At 39.9% G+C, this 25,938-nt stretch overlaps 1 protein-coding gene across 3 annotated transcripts in view; it reads left to right on the top strand.

Annotated features, from left to right (window-relative positions):
- Positions 1-25,938, top strand: part of LOC105489085 (small nuclear RNA activating complex polypeptide 3) — a 66,652-nt gene that overhangs the window by 20,061 nt on the left and 20,653 nt on the right. For 2 of the 3 annotated variants that reach the window (XM_071077818.1, XM_071077819.1), the window contains exons 4-10: positions 4,598-4,702; positions 7,724-7,873; positions 12,608-12,690; positions 14,653-14,817; positions 19,852-19,959; positions 21,922-22,505; positions 23,813-25,145. In XM_071077818.1, the coding sequence (XP_070933919.1) occupies positions 4,598-4,702; positions 7,724-7,873; positions 12,608-12,690; positions 14,653-14,817; positions 19,852-19,959; positions 21,922-22,069 (759 nt within the window). In that variant the 3' untranslated portion in view covers positions 22,070-22,505; positions 23,813-25,145. Of the gene's footprint in view, positions 1-4,597; positions 4,703-7,723; positions 7,874-12,607; positions 12,691-14,652; positions 14,818-19,851; positions 19,960-21,921; positions 22,506-23,812; positions 25,146-25,938 lie in introns of those variants that run through there. The other variant, XM_071077820.1, reaches the window with a different exon arrangement.

Here is a 25,938-nt window from a genome sequence, read left to right on the forward strand (position 1 = left end):
GAGGTCAGGAGATCGAGACCATCCTGGCTAACACGGTGAAACCCCGTCTCTACTAAAAAAAAAAATACAAAAAAAAAAAACTAGCCGGGCGAGGTGGCGGGCGCCTGTAGTCCCAGCTACTCGGGAGGCTGAGGCAGGAGAAGGGCGTAAACCCAGGAGGCGGAGCTTGCAGTGAGCTGAGATCCGGCCACTGCACTCCAGCCTGGGCGACAGAGCCAGACTCCGTCTCAAAAAAAAAAAAAAAAAAGAGATTATTGCATTCCTATTTATAAAGGGATATTGGCCTGTAGTTTTCCCATAGTGTCTTTTTTCTCACTGTGGTATCAAGATAATGCTGGTCTCATAGAATGAGTTAGGAAGTGTTTACTGCTTTTCAAATTTTCTGAAAGAGTTTGAGAAACTCTGATATTAATTCTTCTTTTAATATTTGGTAGAATTTACCAGTGAAGTCATCTGGTTCTGATAACTTTTCTTTTTTGAGAGGTGTTTCATTGCTGATTCAACCTCCTTACTTGTTACATGTCTATTTAGATTTTTTGTTTCTTTTTGAATCACTTTTGATAGTTTGTATGTTTCCAGGGTTTTGTCCTTTTCATCGAGATTATCCAGTTTGTTGGCAAACAGTAGTTCATAGTTTTGTCTTCTAATCCTTTTTTTCCTGTAAAATCAGTAGTAATGTCTCCACTTTTACTTCTCATTTTAGTAATTTGAGTCTTCTTTTTTCTTAATCAGTGCAGTAAAAGTTTGTCAAATTCGATGTTTTCAAAGAACCAGTTTTTGTTTTTATTGATTTTTCTATATTTTCTCTTCTGTTTCATTTGTCTCCACTCATCTTTATAATTTCCATTTTTTTTGCTAGCTTTGGGTTTAGTTTATTCTTTTTAATTCCTTATCTAGTTATTGAGATTGTTCTTTTTATATAAAGTTATACAGCTATAACTTTTTAAAATCACTCTTTTTACTGCATCTCCCTAAGTTTCCTGTGCTGTGATTTTTGTCAAGAGTGTGTTGTTAAATTTCCACATACTTGTGAATTTTCCAATTTTCCTCCTGTTACTGATTTCTAATACTTATGATCAGAAAAGATACCTTTATTACTTTAATTTTTTTTAATTTAAGATTTGTTGATTTATCCTGGAGAATGGTTCATATGCACTTGAGAAGAACCTGTATTCAGCTGTTGTTGGATGGAGAGTTCTTTGTATATCTGTTAGGTCTAATTGTTCCAGTTGTTCAAGTCTCCTGTTTCTTTATTGATCTTCTGTCTAGTTGTTCTACCCGTTATTGAAAGTTGGATATTAAAGTCTCCAACTATTACCATAGAACTGTCTATTTCTTCAATTCTCTTGGCTTTTTGCTTCATATATTTTATTTTACTTAAGTTTTTTGAGACAGGGTCTTGCTCTGTTGCCCAGGCTGGAGTGTAGTGGCGCCATCACTGCACATTGCTACCTCAACTTCCTGTGCTCAAGTTATCCTCCCACCTCCACCTCCCGAGTAGACAGGACTATAAACGTGTGCCACCATGCTGAGCTAAGTGTTTGTATTTTTTGTAGAGATGGCGTTTTGCCATGTTGCCCAGGCTGATCTTGAACTCCTGGACTCAAGCAATCTGCCCACCTTGGTCTCCCATGCTTCTTAAATTTTAGAGTTCTGTTAGCTGTATATAAGTTTGTAATTGTATATGTATATATCTTCTTGCTGGATGGCTTCTTTTCCCAATGTATAATATCTTTCTTTGTCTATTGAAACCTTAAAAAAATTTTGTTTTTAGAGATGGGGTCTTGCTATGTTCCCCAGGCTGGCCTCAAACTCTTAGGCTCAAGTGACTCTCCCACATCAGTTTTCTGATAGCTGGGACTACAAACACATGTGAAAACATCTTATTTTTCTGTAACTTAAGGATTACTTTTTTTTCTTTGAGACAGTCTCAGTCTGTCGCCCAGGCTGGAGTGCAGTGGCCTGATCTTGGCTCACTGCAGTTTCTGTTTCCCGGGTTCAAGTGAATCTTGTGCCTCAGCCTCCCGAGTAGCTGGGACTACAAGCACCCACCTAGCTAATCTTTGTATTTTTGTAGAGTCAGGGTTTCACCATGTTGGCCAGGCTAGTCTGGAACTCCTAACCTCAAGTGATCCGCCTGCCTCAGTCTCCCAAAGTGCTGGGATTACAGGTGTGAAACACTGTGCCCAGCTAGGATTACAATTAAGTCTTAGAATTGAAACAACTTCCTTTTATACAGACAGTCCTCACCCTACAGTGGTTTGACTTAGGGTGTTTTTATGATGGGTTTATTGGGGTCTTAAATGCATTTTCCACTTGTGATGTTTTTTATTTATGGGGTTTATTGGGGCATCATCCCATGATTGTTGAGCATTTATGTCAGTTTTGTTTCCATAGTATTCAAATACTCTGCTTCCACATCTTTGTCTGTCCCTCTTTGGGTTGTCACAGATCATGTCTTTATATATTGGGTGTCCATTAACATAACCTTGTAAGTATTGTTTAATCCATTTATTTTGCAATTATATTGGAAAAACAGAAAAATCATAGAGGAGTGAGTTACAAACCAAAAGTACAGTGATACTGGCTTCTATATTTACCTATGTAGTTCCCTTTAGCAGCATTCTTTATTTCTTCTTATGGCTTCAGTTTACTGCCTAATGTCTTTTCATTTCAGCCTGAAGAATCCTCTTTAACACTTCTTACAGGTCACGTCTACTGGTAGTAATTAATTCCCCTAGCTTTTGTTTATCTGCAAATGGCTTAATTTCTTCTTCATTCCTGAAGGATAGTTTTGCCAAATACAGAATTCTTGGTTAACAGGATTTTTTTTTCTTTCATGGGGTTAAATATGTCATCCAGAGGTAAAAAAAGTTAAAAGCTGAACACAGTAGTGGGTTCTCATAGTCTCAGTTATCACAAGGCTGAGGCAGAAGTAGCACTTGATCCCGAGGTTGAGGCCAAACTAGGCTACACAGGTAGATAGATTTTAAAAATCAGTCAGTTCATCTGTCTATCTGCCCATTCTCTGGTTTCTTACCTCCATGGCTTCTGATGAGAAAACTGCTGTTAATCTTATTGAGGAATCTGATTTTCTTTAAGTATTTGTGGTTTCCTTTAGCTGATTGAACACATTTTTAAAGTTGATACATAATGAATTGTACAAATTTCTGGGGTACTCGTTGAGCACATTTAAGTCAGTTGCTTTAACATCTTTGTTTAGTGGACTTTTATTTATATGTGAATGTAGTTATTGCCTGTAGGAATAATTAATTGACACTTTGACTAGTAATTCCAGTGTCTGGGCCTCCTCAAGGTTGGTTTTGTCAAATTCTTATTTTCCTAAGAATTGTCCATACTTTCCTCTTTCGTGTGTTTTATATGTTTTTGTTGAGAACTAGACATTCTAGGTGTATTTTTTCTTGTGCATTGCTGGAGTTGCCTGTGACTTTTCCAAACAATTATTGCAGCATGTGTATTACTTACTGTACGTGGTCACTGATGTTTCTGTTTCATTATCTCTGTGGTCAGTCAGTGATCTGACAAAGATTTCCTTAAATACCTGGCTCCAAAAAGAAAAAAGACATCTTGTCTCTAAGTCTTCCAATATAGATCCTGCTGGGGGAAGCTGCTGCCACCAAGAGGGTCAAAACCAATGCACGTATCTGGGCCAGGCACTCGGTATCACCACACCAACCAGAACATACAATCCCCAGTTCTTAGAGAACAGGTCCTCACTGTCTGCCCTGGCACCAGCCAGCTTCTCCAGGAATTCAGGCTGCTGTCTCATCAACAGAGGGGTGAAGGAGTGAGGGTGGTAGTTGATTTGCACACAGTGCTTACTAATAAAAAGCAGCAACTTCTCCCTTCATCAGACACTCCCCTGATTGTTATAAGTGTCCCATTAGGTTCCAGAGTTCCAAAGTAGTTTATTCCAGTCTTTCATTCCAGCTTACTGGTTGCTTCTGTTAGAGGGACTGAGCCCTGGAGCTGCCTACTCTATTTTGTGACATCATTCCCACTTATTTTTAAAACATCCTGCATCTAAAACAATTCAGCCTGGCCCCTGTTTTATATTAATTCAGCACACATAAAAGATCAAAATATATTAAAGATGTCATGGTGTTATAAAAAGCATGGGGTTTAGAGCCAAACAAATCTGTATTTGCATCCTAACTCTCTGGTATGGCCTTGAGTAAACCACTGAACCTGTGAGCTTTACCTGTAAAATAGCTTTCATAGGAATATTTGATAAGGAATGTAAAAATATAATTGGAAATGCCAGTGTTATACCAACATTAGTTGATACTCCTGTTTGCTCATCAACTGCTAAGTATTCAGTACCACACATCTTATTAGATGCATTATGTACACATTCCCAGCAACAGTTTTGTGAAGTAAGTATTTTCTGGTTTTGTTTGTTTATTGAAAGAAGATGAAACTAAAGCTTAGAGATGTCTTAACAATTTTCCTGGAGTATAATTAGGCTTCAAACCCAAGGCTGCTTGACTCAGTCCCTTGCTGAGAGCCATTGTACCACACTGCATCTTACCTGAGTTATAGTATCTGATTTCACTGTCTCTTTTTCTTTCTTCAGGAGTCACATGCCATAGGGAAAAAGCCTGAAAATTCAGCAGACATGATTGAAGAAGGGGAGCTTATCCTATCTGTGAATATCCTGTACCCTGTTATATTTCATAAGGTAAGTAGTAAAACCTTTTGGATTTCATGGATAATAGTAACTTTTGTACAAGTTTTTAATTATTTGAAGAGTCATGTCCCTATGCTTACGTTAAAAAATAAATGCTCTGGGCATGGTGACTCATGCCTGTAATCTCAGCGCTTTGGGAGGCCACGGTGGGAGGATCACTTGAGGCCAGGAGTTTGAGACCCATCTGGCTAACATAGTGAGACCTTGTCTCTACTAAAAATCAGAAAAATTAGCTAGGCATGGTGGTGCATATCTGTAGTCCCAACTACTTGGGAGGCTGAGGTGGGAGGATCACTTGAGCCTAGGAATTCAAGGTTGCAAGCGAGCTGATTGCACCACTGAACTTCAGCCTAGGAGACAGAGTGAGATTTTGTCTAATAAATGCAAGTATATGCTGCCTATCTGACATTTTCTTTTTAGAGTTGACAATCTGTAATCTTGTGTCATCTGTTCTAATAAGGAATATTGGAAATAAGGTCAAATTTCAAACAATCTCTCGATCCAATAGGATTACAGCTATAATATTGAAATATATGCCTGATTTCTACCCTAGAAGCAACTGAAAGTATATGTAAATCCATAATGATTCTAATTCTACAAATTCTTGAGAGATTTTTGCAGAATAGGTGGCTAACGGAGGAATGGAGTGACCTATGTTCACTAATTTAGAATACTTGGGAAGTTATTGAACTGACCAGAGATGACTCTTTGATGAAAATACAGAACGTTATTAAGTCAAGGGTATCCAAGACTCTCTTAGGAGAAAGAACTCTTTCCTAGCCCAGAGTGTATATATTCTTGATTCCTTAAATAGATGTGTCATAAATTCTGATGAGTTGTCATTGAAATATTAATATATATAAATTACACTTACGAATAAATAGGCTTTTACGAAGCATCTGGGATGTAGTTAGTACTAATTATCTTATTTAATTAAGATCTCAAATTGCTGGCCAGGTGTAATGGGCCACACCTATATCCTCAGCACCTTTGGAAGGCTGAGGTGGGCTGATCACTTGAGCTCAGGAGTTCAAGACCAGCCTGGGCAATGTGGCAAAACCTCATCTCTACAAAAAATACAAAAACTAGCTAGGTGTGGTGGTTTGTGCCTGTAGTCCCAGCTACTAGGGAGGATTGCTTGAGCCCGGGAGGTCAAGGCTGCAGTGAGCCAAGATCATGCCATGGCACTCCAGCCTAGGTGACAAAATGAGACTCTGCTCCCACCACCACCCCCTTCCCCCCAAAAAAAGATCCCAAATGACCAATCATAAAAACAAACCAAACCAAAGTAATGCATCTGGGTTTATAACCTTAGGTTGCAGTATAGATTGCCTGACCTCAATGAAGTAACTTTTAGGAAATTTTTTTTTTTTTTTTTTTTTTTTTGAGACGGAGTCTCGCTCTGTAGCCCAGGCTGGAGTGCAGTGGCCGGATCTCAGCTCACTGCAAGCTCCGCCTCCCGGGTTCACGCCATTCTCCGGCCTCAGCCTCCCGAGTAGCTGGGACTACAGGCGCCCGCCACCTCGCCCGGCTAGTTTTTTGTATTTCTTAGTAGAGACGGGGTTTCACCGTGTTATCCAGGATGGTCTCGATCTCCTGACCTCGTGATCCACCCGTCTCGGCCTCCCAAAGTGCTGGGATTACAGGCTTGAGCCACCGCGCCCGGCCAGGAAATTTTAAGACAGTCTTGCTAAATGAAGTTATTTTCCAGTGACTGTTAATGCTCATGTCAGTTTGGTATCATCTTGATTATAAGCTTTAGTTTAAACCAGAAAATTTCCATGGCTAAGTATGTCGGTTGTACCTATGGGATTTTTGTTTGCTTGTTTGTTTGTTTTTGAGACAGGGCCTTGCTCCATTGCCTAGGTTGGAGTGCAGCGGTACAATCGCAGCTCACTGCATCTTTGCTCGAGCAATCCTCCTGCCTCAGCCTCCCAAGTAGCTAGGACTACAAGCATGTATCACAAAGCCCAGCTAACTTTTAAATTTTTTGTAGAGATGGGGTTTTTCTGTGTTGCCCAGGTTGATCTTGAACTTCTAAGCTCAAGCAATCCTCCTGCTTCAGCCTCCCAAAGTGTTGGGATTACAGGCATGAGCCACTGTGCTTGGCCATTCCATACTATTCTGATTTATGGAGGTGACTGAGTGATGACATGGAGAGGCTATAATGCCTTTGAAAGAAGATTTTTATTACATTGCCTTAGAGGAGGGCGCATACCATGTAGGGCCACAGGAAGAAGCACCATTCTCAGTCAGGAGGCTGAAAGGGGAGAGGGGAAGGCATAGACCACAGTTTTTATTGGGATTTCTGTGGGAAAGACAAGGTAGGGAAGAGTAAACAGTTTAGGATTGGCTAATTTGAATAATTCCAGTAGGTTTGGGGGCAGAGGGGCTGTCCCTTGTAGCCTGGTGCTGGGCCCTGGGTGGATTGAGGTTGAGGGAATACCAGGTTGAGGGAAATAGTGGCTTGTTGTGTGATAAAGGAGGTGGTTTCAGAGTGGCTCTGGATCACAGGGGAGCCACTCTGAATTTTGACCATTAGTTTGGCCTTATAATTATTGGATGTGAAAATATAGAACATCAAGTTATGGGGACCATTTAAACTTAAGAAAATTGGCTGGGCACAGTGGCTCACGCCTGTAATCCCAGCACTTTGGGAGGCCGAGGCAGGCAGATCTTGAGATCAGGAGATCGAGACCATCCTAGTTAACATGGTGAAACCCCGTATCTACTAAAAACACAAAAATTTAGCTGGGCGTGGTGGCAGGCGCCTGTAGTCTCAGCTACTCAGGAGGCTAAGGCAGGAGAATGGCGTGAACCCGGGAGGTGGAGCTTGCAGTGAGCCAAGATTGTGCCACTGTACTCCAGCCTGGGCGACAGAGCAAGACCCCATCTCAAAAAAAAAAAAAAAAAAAAGAAAATCAGCAATTTAGTTTTGTTCTAGTCATGACAGGATTTGTAGTTTTATTGCTTTGTCTCTAAATGAACACTTATTTATTCTTTGACTTTTAGCACAAAGAACACAAACCATACCAAACAATGCTGGTGCTGGGCAGTCAAAAGCTCACAGAACTGAGGGATTCAATTCGCTGTGTCAGTGACCTCCAGATTGGTGGTGAATTCAGCAACACTCCTGACCAAGCCCCTGAGCACATCAGCAAAGTAAGGTGATTTCCTCCCATAAAACAAAAGGAAATAGCAAGCTAAGAAAATAGTGATTACTCTAGCAGGTTCATAAATGTCCCAGTAAATCCTTTTCTTCTCCTGTGGGATTCCATCAAGCTACTACACTATCTCATTTTTTCCCTTTATCACTGGAACTTTTCCAAAGAAGAGGCTAGACTCTGTTTTGATTTCTTCATCTCTCATTTGTTTCTAAACTATTGTATGGAGACTTTTCCTTCTGGGCTAATAGTGACCACCTAATTTTCTTTTTTTTTTTTTTTTTTTTTTTTTGAGACGGAGTCTCGCTCTGTCACCCAGGCTGGAGTGCAGTGGCCGGATCTCAGCTCACTGCAAGCTCCGCCTCCCGGGTTCACGCCATTCTCCTGCCTCAGCCTCCCGAGTAGCTGGGACTACAGGCGCCTGCCACCTCGCCCGGCTAAGTTTTTGTATTTTTAGTAGAGACGGGGTTTCACTGTGTTACCCAGGATGGTCTCGATCTCCTGACCTCGTGATCCGCCCGTCTCGGCCTCCCAAAGTGCTGGGATTACAGGCTTGAGCCACCACGCCCGGCCAATGACCACCTAATTTTCTTTTTTTTTTTTTTTTTTTTTTTTTTTTTTTTTTTTTTTTTTGAGACGGAGTCTCGCTCTGTCGCCCAGGCTGGAGTGCAGTGACACGATCTCGGCTCACTGCAAGCTCCGCCTCCCGGGTTCACGCCATTCTCCTGCCTCAGCCTCCCAAGTAGCTGGGACTACAGACGCCCACAACCGCGCCCGGCTAATTTTTTGTATTTTTAGTAGAGATGGGGTTTCACCGTGGTCTCGATCTCCTGACCTTGTGATCCGCCCGCCTCGGCCTCCCAAAGTGCTGGGATTACAGGCGTGAGCCACCGCGCCCGGCCTGACCACCTAATTTTCTAAGCAATTGGTCACTTTTCCATTTTTATATAACTTGACCTCACTGTAGCATATGACTTTGCTGTTCATTCACTCTTGTTTTAAGCTCTGTCAGCGTTGCGATCTGTCATAATTGCCCCCAGCAAAAGGCTGGAGTCAACCTGAGAGCCTTAATAGTTAGCACCCATTCTTTGCCTTTCGCTGCCCAAGGACCAGTACCAAACAAGGAGAGACCATATAAAGTTGGTCCTTGCTGGTGTTTCCCCAATGTGTTGCTCTCAAAAGGAAAGAGAAGTCCTGCATACCATAAGGATGGAAAGGAGCAGTGTGGTAGACTGGCTACCCACAATGTTTTCAGAAAGGATCGTTTACCTAATAAAGCAGGAGGGCCTTGCTCTCTTCCACATTTCATCATAGGGCAGGATTGAACTATACCTGCTACAACTCTGGCAGAGGGCCTCAGGTTTACAGGGCCATTTCAGGGGAGGGATAGCATCTCCTAGAGATAAGTAAAAAGATATTTGGAACAACAAGGATGGAGATAGTGTTTGGACAGGAACCAATACAATCTCCTTTTTTCCTGATTCCTGTTCCACCAGCCACATAAATGTTGGTATAACTTAGGTTTAATGTTAGCTTTTTTTTTTTTTTCTCCCTAGGCTGACATATAAGACCTTTTATAATGATGATTCCCAAATTAACTTTCTGTACTATTCACTTACTGCCTTTACACCTTATTCATCCATAGTGAATTTGTGTATTTTCATCAGTGTACCATACTTTTTCATGTTTCTGAGTATTTGAACATGGTAGGAAGCCCTTTCCTTCCTTCCATCCATTTTGTGAGTTCATTCTCAGATTTCCAAACCCAGCTCAAAACTCACCAATTATATACAAGTTTTCTTGACTCCTTTCTTTTTTACCCTGGCACCTTTTCATTTGTCCATTGTAGTGTATATTTTAGTATGCTGATTCAGTGTAATGCGTGTGTGTCTGCTCCACAGGCTGACTGTATTCCAGTTTTTGGTGACCAGTGTGGAGACTAGCATCATGGCTCACATGTAGATTTCACTTAAGTACCTGTTGAGTTATGCTAAAAATGGTTTTTAGATATTTAGGTTCTTCAGGGTTGCCATCTTAGTGCTTTTGGAGAGAAACATTAGGATAAAAAGAAAAGTAGAATTTCAAAATTGTATGCGAACCAGGAAATACGAGTTTTATTTATTTTATTTTATTTTATTTATTTTATTTATTTTGTAGATGGGGCTCTGTTGCCCAGGCTGGGGTACAATGATGCAATCTCGGCTCACTGCAACCTTCACCTCCCAGTTTCAAGTGATTCTCGTGCTTCAGCCTTCCAAGTAGCTGGGATTACAGGTAGCCCCACTGCACCCAGCTAATTTTTGTATTTTTAGGAGAAACAGGGTTTCGCCATGTTGGCCAGGCTGGTCTCGAACTCCTGACCTCAGGTGATCCACCTGCCTCAGCCTCCTAAAGTGCTGGGATTACAGGCATGAGCCACCATGCCCAGCTAGTAGAGATGGTGTTTTAGCATGTTGGCCAGGATGGTCCGAACTACCGACCTCAGGTGATCCACCCACCTCAGCCTCCTAAAGTGCTGGGATTACAAGGCGTGAGCCACTGCGCCTGGCCAAGATTTATCTTTTCTTTAAAGCAGCAGTGGCAATCTTCTGCAAAGTTAATCTTGTCAAAAAAAACATAAGATGTAACTGTTAAATAATAAGATCAATCTAAGAAGAAAAATCTGAATTTATCCTCTTCATTCCGACCATCTGAACATTGCTCAGAGCAATTTGAGTCAGATCTGGGAATCATTCTTACCTTCAGGAAGCCCTGGAGAATGTTTGTCTGTTTTTGATCAAGTCCAGTCTGGGCAACAATTCACTGTATTGCCCAGGAGAAGGTTTTAATCAGGCTTTGTCAATTTACTTGGTCTGTACATTGGTGCTGATACCTTCCGAAGTTTTCTAAGCAGGGATTAAATAACCCATAATTGTATTTTAAAATATTTACATATCTACTATTATATTGTTTCTGTCTCTTCTATTTTTTTTTCGAGACAGAGTTTTGTTCTTGTTGCCCAGGCTGGAGTGCAATGGCGCGCGGTCTTGGCTCACAGCAACCTCTGCCTCTTGGGTTCAAGCGATTCTCCTGCTTCAGCCCCCTGAGTAACTGGGATTACAGGCGTGCACAACCATGCCCAGCTATTTTTGTATTTTTAGTAGAGACGGAGTTTCTCCATGTTGGTCAGGCTGGTCTCGAACTCCCGACCTCAGGTGATCTGCCCACCTCGGCCTCCCAAAGTGCTGGGATTACAGGCGTGAGCCACTATGCCGGCCAGGGAAATTTATTAGTGGATGACTTTTGATTTAAATGGAAAACATTCTTGTTCTTTTAGAGTTCACCTTGTAATTAATAATTATGCCAAAAGATATTAAGTTGCTTAAATCACCTAAGATGAGGTTTTATGGAAGTGTTTTGTAAAACACAATTATATATATTAAACTTCATTTTGTTTCCAAAATAAGTCAATAGTTATTTATTTAGAACCTTTATTTCAGACCCTGCTTACCTCTTTGAGGGTGTAGAAGTATATTAAGTGGCAGATTTTGTATTGTAGCAGCTGGTCATATGACATTAAGTACATTATACATTTTAATCTCCATAACAACCAATGAGAAAGGTAAAGGCTTTACTCACATTTTACATGGGAGAACAGAGGGTGAGTGAGATTTAGTGACTGGTCCAAGAAGAAACAAGATAGCCAGTCTTACAAGAGTGTCTGATGCGAACACAAGATGATCTGTAAGTGGGGGAATGAAGACAAGAAAGAAAAATGGAAGCTTCAAAGAAGTAAGAGAAAAAAATAAAATATTAGGGTAAAATTATTTTAGTACCTGAAGCATATATCTCCTATACATAAATTGCTTTTGGTCTTCACCACAATCCTGTAAGACATCGTGGCATATACTATTATTCTCATTTCACAGATGAGAAAACAGGTCTGAGAAGTGATTGCTACATACCAGAATCACAAAGCTAGTAAGTGGTAGGTTAAGGAAAAGAACTCAGGTCTTCTGACCCTCATCCAGGGGTCTAAATAGATGGTGAAGGACCAGTTTAACAGAGTGCTTCTCAGCTCTGGTTGCATGTTTTTTTCTAGAGAGCTTTGGAAAAATACTGATCCCCAAAGATTCTTAATTAATGAGTCCGAGTTGACATTTGGTGTTTGGTTTTTTTGTGATTTGATTTTGCAGTCAGGAGTGAGAGCCACTCCTTTGACGGAAGCTGTGGTAGAATGAGTTAAGAAACCTTGAAGGTTCCCACCAGTTGTGGTACAACTATGGTACCTAGGGCAAGATTGCTTGAGTAAAAATAGAAATTCAGATTCTGTCTGCCTAAGAGTTACTGAAAATATAAAGAGAGAATTTTTGTAAAAACATTGCAAATACAAAAAATGCCAGAAAAACATAACTTGATGATCATTGTTATCACTGGGGAAACATTAAAGATAGGACTTTGTTTAATTTTTAGTTCTAGTATCCAACACTACTTACTGCTGTATATTCATATGATAAAATAATGATGTTTATTTGATTTCTAATTGGGTTTCTTTCATGAATCTCGGGAGAATATACACATTTGAATCAAACGTAGTGATTAAAACAGCAGTAGGGTAAAATTGAAAGTAGCAGCAGTTTTTGTAACCTGTATTAGTGTGATTTTATGATACATAAATTTTGAATTAATACTTAGAGCAATTTCATAATTGTTAATAGTTGACTTTCTCTCAATACCATCTGTTTTCTTGTAGGACCTATACAAATCAGCCTTCTTTTATTTTGAAGGAACATTTTATAATGATAAAAGATACCCGGAATGCAGAGATTTGAGCAGGTATAGTTTCCAAAAATCTTCTCAAAGTCCTTCCTATTTCTAGTTATCAAAATAGTGTTATCTCCACAAATCCTATTATTGGCCTATTAAGGACCTTTGCCAAGGAATTATTGATAAATCTTGTCTTGAGCATTACATACATCCAAAAAAAAAATTAGCCAGGTACAGTAGTCCCAGCCACTCCAGAGGCTGCGGCAGGAGAATCTTTTGAGACCAAGAGTTCAAGGCTGTATAGCATGCTATAATCTCACCTGTGAATACCCACTGCTCTCCAGCCTGGGTAATATAGCAAGACTCTGTCTCTAAAAAATATAATAATAAATTAAATCCCATTAACATGCATTATTAGTCTCTGGCCTTTACATATAAGTAATAGTGGTAAATTAACCTGTCACTGTTTTTTCTGCCTATCTAGTATATACTATTGTTTGTGCTAGATGATAGTGATATATATGTTGCTTAAGTACATAATATAGAAAAAATCTATATCTAAGCTCATTTTAATGAGACCATACTTTCATTATCAATGTCTTAGCAATTAGAGTATATAAGTATACATATTATTGTTGCCTTTTAAGAAAAAAAAAAAAGTGTCGTTCTGTCATCGTACAGTGGCACGATCTCAGCTCTCCCTGCAACCTGTGCCTCCTGGGTCAAGCCATTCTCGTGCCTTAGCCTACCAAGTAGCAGGGACTACAGGTGTGTGTCATCATGCCTGGCTAATTTTTGTATTTTTAGTAGAGACAGGATTTTGACATGTTAGCCAGACTGGTCTTGAACTCCTGGCCTCAAGCCGCCTGCATCAGCTTCCCAAAGTGCTACATTACAGGTGTGAGCCACAATGCCCAGCCTATTATAGCCATTTTTTTTTTTTTTTTTTTTTTGAGACGGAGTCTCACGCTGTTGCCCAGGCTGGAGTGCAGTGGCGCGATCTTGGCTCACTGCAAGCTCCGCCTCCTGGGTTCACGCCATTCTCCTGCCTCAGCCTCCTGAGTAGCTAGGACTACAGGCGCCCGCCACCGCGCCTGGCTAATTTTTTGTATTTTTAGTAGAGACGGGGTTTCACTGTGGTCTCGATCTCCTGACCTTGTGATCCGCCCGCCTCGGCCTCCCAAAGTGCTGGGATTACAGGCTTGAGCCACCGCGCCCGGCCTTATTATAGCCATTTTTAATCTGTATTCTAACCCAACAGTTCAAACCTATTGGTTTCAGCATTTTTGGGTTTTTGTTTTGTTTTGTTTTGTTTTTTTTTTTTTGAGACAGTTTTGCTCTTGTTGCCCAGGCTGGAGTGCAATGGTGTGATTTCGGCTCAATGCAACCTCCGCCTCCCGGGTTAAAGCGATTCTCCTGCCTCAGCCTCCCAAGTAGCTGGGATTACAGGCATGTACCACCACACCCAACTAATTTTGTATTTTTAGCAGAGACGGGGTTTTTCCCCATGTTGGTCAGGCTGGAATCGAACTCCCGACCTCAAGTGATGCGCCCACCTCGGCCTCCCCAAGTGCTGGGATTACAGGTGTGAGCCACCGTGCCCAGGCTTGCATTTCTTTATACTGTAAATAATTGAAGACTTCGATGAGCTTCTGCTTATGTGGGTTATAACTATCAATATTTATGATATTAAACATTGAAACTAAGAAATATTTGAAATATTAAATCTCATTACATACTAACATTTTGTGCAAAATATTTTTCAAAACTCAATGAGTGACGTTGTTACACATTCTGCATTTAAGCTAAAGTGATACACATCATGTAACCTGCAGAAAACTCATCCCTTATGAAAATTCAGCATTCCTAATCTCAACATGTATCAAACATTTTGGTCTTCATCTCAAGATGGCAACTGTCCAGTTAGTTGGGTGAGCTAGGTTAATGTGAATTACTGCAGTCACAAACTGTTTTCTGTAGTTTTTAAGTTTTTGTGGAAAAATGATATATCCTTGCCTTTTCCCCCCTTAGAACTATCATTGAGTGGTCAGAGTCCCATGATAGAGGATATGGAAAGTTTCAGACTGCTAGAATGGAAGATTTCACCTTCAATGACTTGTGTATTAAACTGGGTTTTCCTTACTTATACTGTCATCAGGGAGACTGTGAACATGTCATTGTCATTACTGACATAAGGTAGGTTACTTTTTTTTTTTTCCTTTATTTCAGAGTACAAAAGCAGAGATAGTTTTTTTAAAAATCAGAGGAGTAAAAGTAATGATCATTGCAACTTGACTTGGAAGCAGCAAAAATGCTGTTTTCTTTCCATGCAAAGACCAACTCTTTCCATCCATTTGCATCCTCTGTTGTTCATTATTTTGGAAAATCTATAAGAAATACTTTACTATTAGAAGGTTAAAAATCTGTTAATACTTTAAAAAGTATCTCCATTTTGTATTAAACAGCTGTTATTCAGGTAATAGTTATCCATTTACAGATAACATTGCAACTTTGTTTTTAGGTTTCTCTTTTTGCCAAAATTTGAAGGAGATAAAAGGGAATTGGAGGAAGAGTAATTCTAATATTTGACAAATGTGAAGTCTTAATGCTTTGACAAATATTTAAATTGGGAAGGAGCTAAGATAGTCTAAAATGAGATTTGGGGATGAGTTATAAATTTAAACAGCTAATAGCTGAATAAGGCTATTCATTTCCTCTTTATTTAGGAAATCTGTTTAAGAAGGAATACTATGTACGAATAAACCCTGCTCCAGTGCTGGTTTGATTCCTTAGGAGAGACCATTTAAAACTGTTTTGTGGAACAATAACGTACCTATGTTTGACCAGTAATTAGAAACCAGTAATTACTAGTATTAATTAGTAATTTATTATACCAGTAATAGAAACAGATGCCTGCCAGGTGCACTGGCTCACGCCTATAATCCCAACACTTTGGGAGACTGAAGTGGGCAGATTGAGCCCAGGAGTTCGAGACCAGCCTGAACAACACAGTGAAACCCTCTCTACAAAAAATACAAAAATTAGCTGAGCATGGTGGTGCGTGCCTGGAATCCCAGCTACTCAGGCTAAAACATGAGGATTGCTTGAGACCAGGAGGTCAAGGCTGCAGTGAGCTATGATCATGCCACTGCATTCCAGTCTGGGTGACAGAGTGTGACCTTGTCTCAAAAATAAAAAATAGGAAAGAAAGAAACTGATGCTTTCAGAAAGTCCCTGCTTCTATTTTTGGTCTTACTGACTCATCTCCAAAATTTTGTATCTCATGCACTCCATCTCCGGAAACTACCAGAAGATGTAAAAGTGCTTCACAGAAAGTGTACACCATGAACAAGAAAGACATGGAATGCAACACAGAATAGGCAGAATAGGTTAAATAGACATAAAAGGGATTCTCAGAATGATGGAAAAGTGAAACCCCAGTGTGAGAGCTTTGTACCAGATCTGGAGATTTGATCCAGGGTCTGGAGCCAGGAGCATACAGAACTCAGGAAGGATGTCTGCGGGGGAAAATAAACTGGTTGACTCCCGGTTGTTCACTGTTCTGTCAGAAAATAGGTGACTGAATTCGTGATAGGTACATTGAAAATTAAGCAAATGGGCCAGGTGTGGTGGCTCATTCCTGTAATCCCAGCACTTTGGGAGGCCAAGGCAGGTGGATCACGAGGTCAGGAGATTGAGGCTATCCTGGCTAACAACGGTTAAACCCTGTCTCTACTAAAAAATAGAAAAAAAAAAATTAGCCAGGCATGGTGGCGGGCACCTGTAGTCCCAGCTACTCTGGAGGATGAGGCAGGAGAATGGCGTGAACCCGGGAGGTGGAGCTTGCAGTGAGCTGAGATTGCGCCACTGCACTCCAGCCTGGGCAACAGCAAGACTCCGTCTCAAAAAAAAAAAAAAGAAAAAGAAAATTAAGCAAATGTAAATGGGAGGGAATTAATAGATTAATAGCTAGAAAACAAAATGTCGTCCCATAAATGTCAACTGTGTGGCTTAGGTAGAAATAGTACTAATTCGTCATGAATTAAATATCTGTTTAACCAAAATTATGGTAGTTCTGTGGGGAGAAGTTGAGGAGCTAAATTCTAAACAAACAATTAAGAATGGAAAACAGTTGTCCCTAGGGAAGAAGAATGGGGAGGCAAGAGCCAGAAGCATATATAAACCTTGGATTTATATGGCTTTTAAAATTATAGACAGTACATTTATGTCTTGGATGTTATTAAAATTTTATATCAGCAGCCTAGGCACTGTGGCTCATGCCTGTAATCCCAGCACTTTAGGAGGCCTAGGTGGCCAGATTACTTGCGGTCAGGAGTTCGAGACCAGCCTGGCCAACATGGTGAAATCCTGTCTCTAAAACTACAAAAATTAGCTGGGTGTGGTGATGGACGTTTGTAGTCCCAGCTACTTGGGAGAGTGAGGCACGAGAATCACTTGAATCCGGGAAGCAAAGGTTGCAGTGAGCCACGATTGCACTCCAGCCTGGGCGACAGAGCAAGACTGTATCAAAAGAAAAAAAAAAATTATATAAGCTGTTCTGCCTGCTCTTCCTTTCAAATGTGGGAAAATATGCTAGCCTTGTAATAAACATAAGATGGAAGGCAACCCCCAGTTCTCTCTGATGGCTTTATTTTCCATACATTTCTTTTCTTTTCTTTTCTTTTTTTTGAGACAGAGTTTCGCTCTGTTGCCCAGGCTGGAATGCAGTGGCATGATCTCAGTTCACTGCAACCTCCATCTCCTGGGTTCAAGCAATTCTCGTGCATCAGCCTCCCAAGTAGCTGGGATTACAGGTGCGTGCCACCTTGTCCGACAGATTTTTGTATTATTTATTTATTTTTTTTGAGACCGAGTTTTGCTCTTGTTGCCCAGGCTGGAGTGCAGTGGCACGATCTTGGCTTACCGCAACCTTTGCCTACAGGGTTCAGGCGATTCTTCTGCCTCAGCCTCCTGAGTAGCTGGGATTACAGGCATGTGCCACCATGCCCAGCTAATTTTGTATTTTTAGTAGAGATGGGGTTTCTACTCTGTTGGTCAGGCTGGTCTTGAACTCCCGACCTCAGGTGATCTGCCCGCCTCAGCCTCCCAAAGTGCTGGGATTACAGGTGTGAGCCACCGCGCCTGGCCTAATTTTTGTATTTTTAGTAGAGAAGGGGTTTCACCATGTTGGCCAGGCTGGTGTCGAACTCCTGACCTCAGGTGATCTGCCCACGTCGGCCTCCCAAAGTGCTGGGATTACAGGCATGAGCCACCGCGCCTGGCCTTTTCCGTACATTTCTTACAGTGTAGGCCTGTTTCTATAAACAATGTGATTCCAAGGCTGAAGGATAAAAACATGACCCTTAAACTCATGGTAATTTCTTGATGCAATGATCAACAAAAGAAACATGATCTGTTTGAATGTCAAAGAAAAAGCAATTTACACTTTTTTTTTTCTTGAGAAGGGGGTGTCACTCTATTGCTCAGGCTGGAGTGCAGTGGCAAAATCATGTCTCAATGCAGCCTCGGCCTCCTGGGCTCAAGCAGTCCTCTTCCCTCAGTCTTTCCCATAGCTGAGATTATAGGCATATGCCACCATGCGTGGCCAATTTTTTTATGTTTTGTAGAGACAGGGTCTCACTCTGTTTCCCAGGCTGGTCTTTAACTCCTGAGCTCAAGCGATCCTCCTGCCTTGGCCTCCCAAAGTGCTGGGATTGCAGATGTGAGCCACCACATCTGCCCTTTTGTTTTTTTTAAAAAGTTTACATTTATTAAGAGTATGCAATGTAGGGCTTTTTAAAAGGCAATTTAGAGAAGTCATTTTTATCTTACAGGTAGATTTAATCATTCAGTGCCATTCCATAATACCAGCTATCAAAAGGTTATTTATTTTCTGATGGTGAAAGTTTTAATTTAAAAAAAGTGGTATTTTAGAATTGTTAGAGACCTTTAGAACAATTTTGTGTAGTCCTTTCATCTTTCAGAATAATCTGAAGTCTGTCATGATTTACAGGATTTACCCAAAGCCGTGGAGCTGATTAGTGGCAGAGTAGAGACTGACTTCAATTTTTTTTTTTAATAAAAGTTATGAGCCGGGCGCGGTGGCTCACGCCTGTAATCCCAGCACTTTGGGAGGCCGAGGCGGGCGGATCACAAGGTCAGGAGATCGAGACCACGGTGAAACTCCGTCTCTACTAAAAATACAAAAAATTAGCCGGGCGCGGTTGTGGGCGCCTGTAGTCCCAGCTACTCGGGAGGCTGAGGCAGGAGAATGGCGTGAACCCGGGAGGCGGAGCTTGCAGTGAGCCGAGATCGCGCCACTGCACTCCAGCCTGGGCGACAGAGCGAGACTCCGTCTCAAAAAAAAAAAAAAAAAAAAAAAGTTATGAAACTTCTTAAAGGTTTCATAATTTTGACACTTAAAACTAAGATTCTACTAATTCATATTATGCCATGAGTCAGAATTAGATTTTAATAAAGGAGACATTAAAAAAACAAGAGCCACATTCTAACAACCAGTTAATCTAGGTAAAATATTACTGAGTAGCTTTGCCCAAATTGTTTCATTATACGGTACTAAATGTTAGCCAGGTGTGGTGGCTCACACCTGTAATCCCAGCACCTTGGGAGGCTGAGGTGGGAGGATTGCTTGAGGCCAGGAGTTTGAGACCAGCCTGGACAACATAGTGAGACCGTGTCTCTACAAAAATTTTAAAAATTATCTAGGTGTGGTGGTGCATGCCTGTAGTCCCAACTACTGGAGAGGCTGAGGTGGGAGGACTGCTTGAGCACAGGAGTTTGAGGAGGCTACAGTGAGCCAAGATCATGCCACCGTACTCCAGCCTGGGTAACAGAGTAAGACCCCATTTCAAATAAATGAAAATAAAAGGTACTAGTGTTAAGCAAAGCAAGGATTCTCTGGTAGAATACATTCAAGAAATGCTCTATATGATGACCCCCTCTTAGCGGGGGTCACAGTGTACATTACCGTAAACGGATTTGAGAAATCTAAGGAAAGAAAACCTTGTTTAATCCAAAATGCTCTTGGAGAAAGTATTTTGTGGAACACAGTTTGGTCAAACATGGTATAACAAGTAATTTAGCAACATCTTGTAAGCAAAAATTGAAAGTATTTTCCTAATACTCAGGTACAGATTTATTTAATAGCTCATAAAAATTTGTCACTTAATATTTATCACCTTAATATCTTTATTTTCCCATGAACAAAAGGCTTGTGCATCATGATGACTGCTTGGATAGGACACTGTATCCCCTCCTTATCAAGAAGCATTGGCTATGGACCAGAAAATGTTTTGTTTGTAAAATGTATACAGCTAGGTGAGTGATAATGTATTTTTTTTTCTCTGAGAAATGGTAGTTTTGACTTTTGGTATTTGTTTTCCACTTTGGATCTAAGAATATTTGTACTTTAGGTTATAAATATGAAGTATCATGTAGTAGGGAAGTGCCACAAAACCAGTTTAGTGAGTTAAAACTGACATTCTTAAATAGTAAGGAAATATTATATGTACACAAGTCCAGGGGTAGGTCAAATTTCAGGCTTATAAAATGTATACAGCTAGGTGAATAAAAATAAAAGTTAATTATTGTGTTAAGAAAGCAAGGATTCTTTGATAGAATACATTCAAGAAAAGCTCTGTACAGTAACTCCCTGTTAGAGGGTCACAGTGTACATTACCATAAAGGGATTTGGGAAGTCTAAGGAAAGAAAACCTTGTTTAATCCAAAATGCTTGGGGAACCATGTTCTTTCTGCCTCTTGTCCACACAGTTTACATAATCAGCTTCATCAATAAAACTTCATCAATTAAAAAAATACCACAGCACATCACATGAAGTTAAAATATAGTTTTATAAAATTTTTATTTCATGTGATTCTACATGTTTAGATTATAAAGCATTTCTTACTGTGGGTCAGTGAAAAAAAAAGTTTGTTGCTTTTGGAGGTTGAGGTGGGAGGATCACTTGAGGCCTGGAGACCAGCCTGGACAACACAGCAATAACTATAAAAAAAAAACCTGAAGGCCACTCAGAGGACAGGAAATTTAGTATAGGTTGAGCATTTCAGATTTCAAGAATAAGAAATCCAAAACTTGAAAGTTTTTGAGTGGCAACATCTGATGCTGAAATGATCAGTGGAGCATTTTGGATTTCACATTCTCAGTGGAATGCTCAGCCGGCAAATATATGCATAATATATTTAAAAATCTGAAAAAAATCTGCAATTTGAAATACTTCTTTCTGGTTCCAAGCATTTCAGATAAAAGATACTCTTTTTTTTTTGAGATGGAGTATTATTCTATCCCTTGGGCTAGAGTGCAGTGGCACAATCTCGGCTTACTGCAACTTCTGCCTCCCGGGTTCAAGCGATTCTCCTGCCTCAGCCTCCTGAGTAGCTGGGATTACAGGCGCACACGACCACACCCAACTAATTTTTTTTTGTATTTTTAGTAGAGATGGGGTTTCGCCATGTTGGCTAGGTTGGTCTCAAACTCCTGACCTTGTGATCCACCCGCCTTGGCCTCCCAAAGTGCTGGGATCACAGGCGTGAGCCGCCGCACCCAGCCCAGATAAAGGATACTCAGCTTGTATCTTCAGTTTGTTTTCGCCACCCCACAATATTCTTTTCTAAAAGATCAACAGGAAAACATGATAAATCAGATAAAAGGGAAAATAATGTTAAAAGCAAACATTCCATGAGATGCATAATTCAAACATACCATACAATAGCATCTTCATGCCATTCAACATTTTGGTTGAATAATGTTGCCCATATTGCCATTTGTATATACTTTATAACATAATCTTGAGTTATAGGTAAATAGAGTTACATAAGTTTTCAAATTAACCAGTACTCATTTATCAGTTAAGAAGGTATATTAAGCAAAAGTGTATCAGATCTGTAGCATCTAATTTTGTTACAGTTTTTCAAGATGGTCTGTTAGAAGAAAATGACTATATTCATATTTGGAGGATAGGTATGTCATGGCAAATGTGTGATACTTTCAAGTAGATTTATATTCTTCCTTTAAGGGTAACTATTACAGAGAAACAGCATTCTGCAGTGTTCCTTAATATTAGATGACCTTTTGGCTTTGTAGAGAGTGTTGGTGGTATTTGCATCTATGTATACAAAATTAAAGATTATGCATTAATAACAGACTGATAAGGAAATAGTGAGAATGTTATATTTACATATTGCTACAGGTCATAACTTAAAGCATGTTAAGGTATGGAAAATTTGATTGTAATGATGTACTTCTTTTTTTAAAAACTACAGATGGGTGACGAACAATGACAGTTTTGCACCAGAGGACCCATGTTTCTTTTGTGATGTTTGCTTCCGAATGCTCCACTATGATTCAGAAGGCAACAAACTGGGGGAATTCCTTGCTTATCCTTATGTTGATCCTGGAACCTTTAATTAAGAATAGCTACACTCACAAAAGTACCCCCTCATGAAATAACTGTTCTCTTGGATGGTTACCTTTTTTCTAAGAAACGCCACTGAGGAGCAGGATCCACTTTGAACAGTCTGCTAAAGCTACCAAAAAAAATTCCAAATCACAGATTTTCTTATAATGATTGTACATATTTATAACATAGTTAAATTTCACATTTATTCCAAAGAGTATTTAATTTAGTGCTTTTTACCCATTGAGTTGTAGTACTTTATATATTCTGACTTTAAATCCTTTGTCAGACACACATATTCTTTCTCCCAATCCATGCCTTCCCTATTCATTCTCTGTCCATAGTGTTTTTTTGCTAAAGATAGAATTAATGATACATCAAGTAGTGGAAGTGTTTTGAAAATGCTTTGAAGAATGTGAGAGCTACACCTTCTACCATGAGGCTTCCAAGGTAAAGATCCTTCAAATATCTGTAACGGAAATTAGGGAGAATGAATTATTTACAAATAAGACAAAATTAATAGCTTTGGGATAATTTATTTTTGGTTTTGGGATAATTTCGCTTTTGTTGCCCAGGCTGGAGTACAACGGCGCAATCGCGGCTCACTGCAACCTCCACCTCCCAGGTTCAGGCGATTCTCCTGCCACAGCCTCCCAAGTAGCTGGGATTACAGGCACCTGGCACCATGCCTGGCTAATTTTTGTATTTTTAGTAGAGACGGGGTTTCACCATGTTGGCCAGGCTGGTCTCAAACTCCTAACCTCAGGCGATCCGCCCGCCTCAGCCTCCCAAAGTGCTGGGATTACAGGCATGAGCCACCGCGCCCGGCTGCTTTGGGGTAATTTAATGTTCGTGTGCTGTTGAGTAATGTTGTTTTGTTTTGAAGGAAACTAGGCATACAAGACATGTTAATAAGACTTTGTGAATAATGGATTTAAAAAGATAGTGTATACTCACAACTCCAGAAATAACATTAGCTTGAAGCTTTATTTCTTGACAAAAGCTTTATGAATGCTATGAGTTTAAAATATGTCAGGAAAAAACAATAGATTTCGTATGACTGTGGAGACATGGAAAAATCAAGATCCTATTGATATGCTAGCTCTGGCTCACTTATTCTTGGGTAATGATACTATTGGATATATACCAGTATTCTATAAGCAAAAAGAAAAAAATAAGTTTTTCTGGCCCAGGTCTTCCATATTTCTGGTCCCCTTACTATAGTAATCCTAGTTACTCTCATCTTATTCTGAGAAAAAAAAAAAAAAAACTTTTTAAACTTATTTTTTGATACAGGGTCTTACTCTGTCACCCAGACTGTAGTACAGTGGTGTGATCTTGGCTCACTGGAGCCCTGACCTTCCCAGGCTCAGGTGATCCTCCTACCTCAGCCTCCCAAGTAGCTGAGACCACAGGCACAGGCCACAGGCCACCATGGCAGGCTAATTTTTTTATTTCTTGTAGAGGCAGGGTTTCACTATGTTGCCCAGGATAGTCTCGAACTCCTGACCTCAAGTGATCCACCCGCCTTGGCCTCCCAGAGTGCTGGGATTACAGGCATCAGCCACAGCACCCAGCAAAAGAAACTGTTTATTTTCAGGTTTAGACCATCAGATAGATTTATAGCTATCTACATTCAAATATTTTCTGGAAACTTTTATGGGTAGAAAATTTAATACTGTTTAAAAACATTTAGGAATACTATAGATTTCAAATGCATCATTTAAAATAAATAAATTCCACTTTTTCTCTCCTAGGTTGTATTAAAATTTGACTGAAAAATGGATGGCTAAGAACAGACATTTATATAAATGGAAAACTGACGAAACCTATAAGCCTATGTGTTTAAAAGATTGACAGTGAAGTATGTTTTATGGACTTAAATGCCACAAACAGTTAAGTCCGTTGGCTTGGAGAGGACAAGCACGTGCTTCTGGTATGTCTAGTGTTCTCATTCACTGATTCAGTCAGTATGCAGATAATCAGTATAGAGAACTCAGAGGCTGGCTTATGTTATACCTAAATTTTTACTTTCTTGTATACAACAATGCTAAAATTGAGCAGATTGATAACAGCCAGCAAACCATAGATTTAAGATAAATGATTTACCCAACCCTAAAATTCCATGGGTAAAAATTTTGATTCCTTTATTTGTAATACTGCATTCCTTATAGGTCTTACATGCATATGCAAGGATATTTTATTCATTTTCATTTCATACTCTCAAACTTCAAAAAGTTAAGTATTGTCATAATGCATTATTCCGTGTGTGGTGTCAATTCATTTTAGTGGACAAAGAAGAAACATGCCAGTTAAAACATTTCTGCTACTGACATTCTATTATTTGAGAATGTTTTTCTGCTAGTTCTTAAGGTTAACCTTTTCATCAAAGACTCAGGTACCTATTATTGTTTCCTGGTGAAACTGAGGAGAAAAGTTAACCAGGTTACTCCCAGTTTGCCCATGTGTTATGTATCAGTTATACAGGTATCCAACCAAGTTCAAGTCAAAAGAAATTTCTAACTTTGTATATTTCTGGAGCTATAAAATCCCTGATTTAAGACAGCTTTTCTCTTTTTTCGAGACAGCTTTTCTTTATGCTTATTTCAATCAAAACAACACACCTGTCAAATTACATGTAACATTATCTAATGAAGATAGGCAAATGTGAAAATGTTGTCATGAACATGTCAATCAACGTGCTTGGTAGTTGAATTTGACTTTTATATAATAGTGGATGCACATGCACAAAAGTCACCAGAGAAGCAATAGCTATTTCTTTAAACGTTCTTCAGGCCTCAGTACCGTTTAAGGATAATTAGACATTTTAGTTTTACTAGGAGAAAGGTCATCTCTAACATTGTGTTGCAGAATTACACAGCCCAAACACACACATTTCTGCCTATTAAACCAGCTTCTTTGTTTCTAAAGAGTTTAATGATACGGGTTTGCTATTTCCATTAGAGCATCCTTTCTCTGGCCAATCGGACAAAATAAAGTTAGCGAAGCCCTCACAGCACCCTATGAAAAATCTTTGCTCTTATACAGGATTAGATGCAGACCTCATCTTGACCTGACATCTGTAACCAGGTAAGTGTATGTGAGTAGGAACATAGACAGCAGTACTGTATCAGCAAAATCTATCATATTATTTGAAATCACCGGATATAATATTAAAGTGCATGGTTCTCTCCATTTGTTCACATACCAAATCCAGATGGATGTATCTGCGATTTCTCCAAGCAGCCAAGAAAACCTTCAATAGTTCTGCTCAGTCATGTATGACTTTTTTTTTTTTTTTTTGAGACGGAGTCTCGCTCTGTCTCCCAGGCTGGAGTGCAGTGGGGCAATCTCAGCTCACTGCAACTTCTGCCTCCCAGGTTCAAGCAATTCTCCTGCCTCAGCCTCCCTAGTAGCTGGGATTACAGGCATGTGCCACTGCGCCCGCCTGATGTATGACTCTTTTACCCAGTAATCAAAACACATACGTACACACACACCAGCCCAAAAGAGGTGTTAAAACATACATATTACACATACTTTTTGCGGGGCAGGGTGGGGGCTATCTCAAAATTACCTCTTGGTGCCTTGTCAAGCTGTGGAGTTTTGACCACACACACCAATTGAGCCAATGAACAATTTCAATGATCCTGAAAGTTCTTAAGTCTTACGAATAATTATCAAGAGTTCTGAGATGATAGTTATCTGTAAATCAGCCTATGACAAAGCAAATTTCTTGAGTTACAATTAAAAGGCAGTTATGCTTGAGGCGAACATCAACTAGTTAGAGCAAGGTCAGCTTGTACAAGCTGACATAAATTATGAGAATGATGCTGTATCTCTAGAAGTTGAATATTCTGTGGCTTCTTTGTAAAACTACAGA

This window comes from Macaca nemestrina, chromosome 14 (assembly GCF_043159975.1).
Source record: "Macaca nemestrina isolate mMacNem1 chromosome 14, mMacNem.hap1, whole genome shotgun sequence".
NCBI classification, from domain to species: domain Eukaryota; kingdom Metazoa; phylum Chordata; class Mammalia; order Primates; family Cercopithecidae; genus Macaca; species Macaca nemestrina.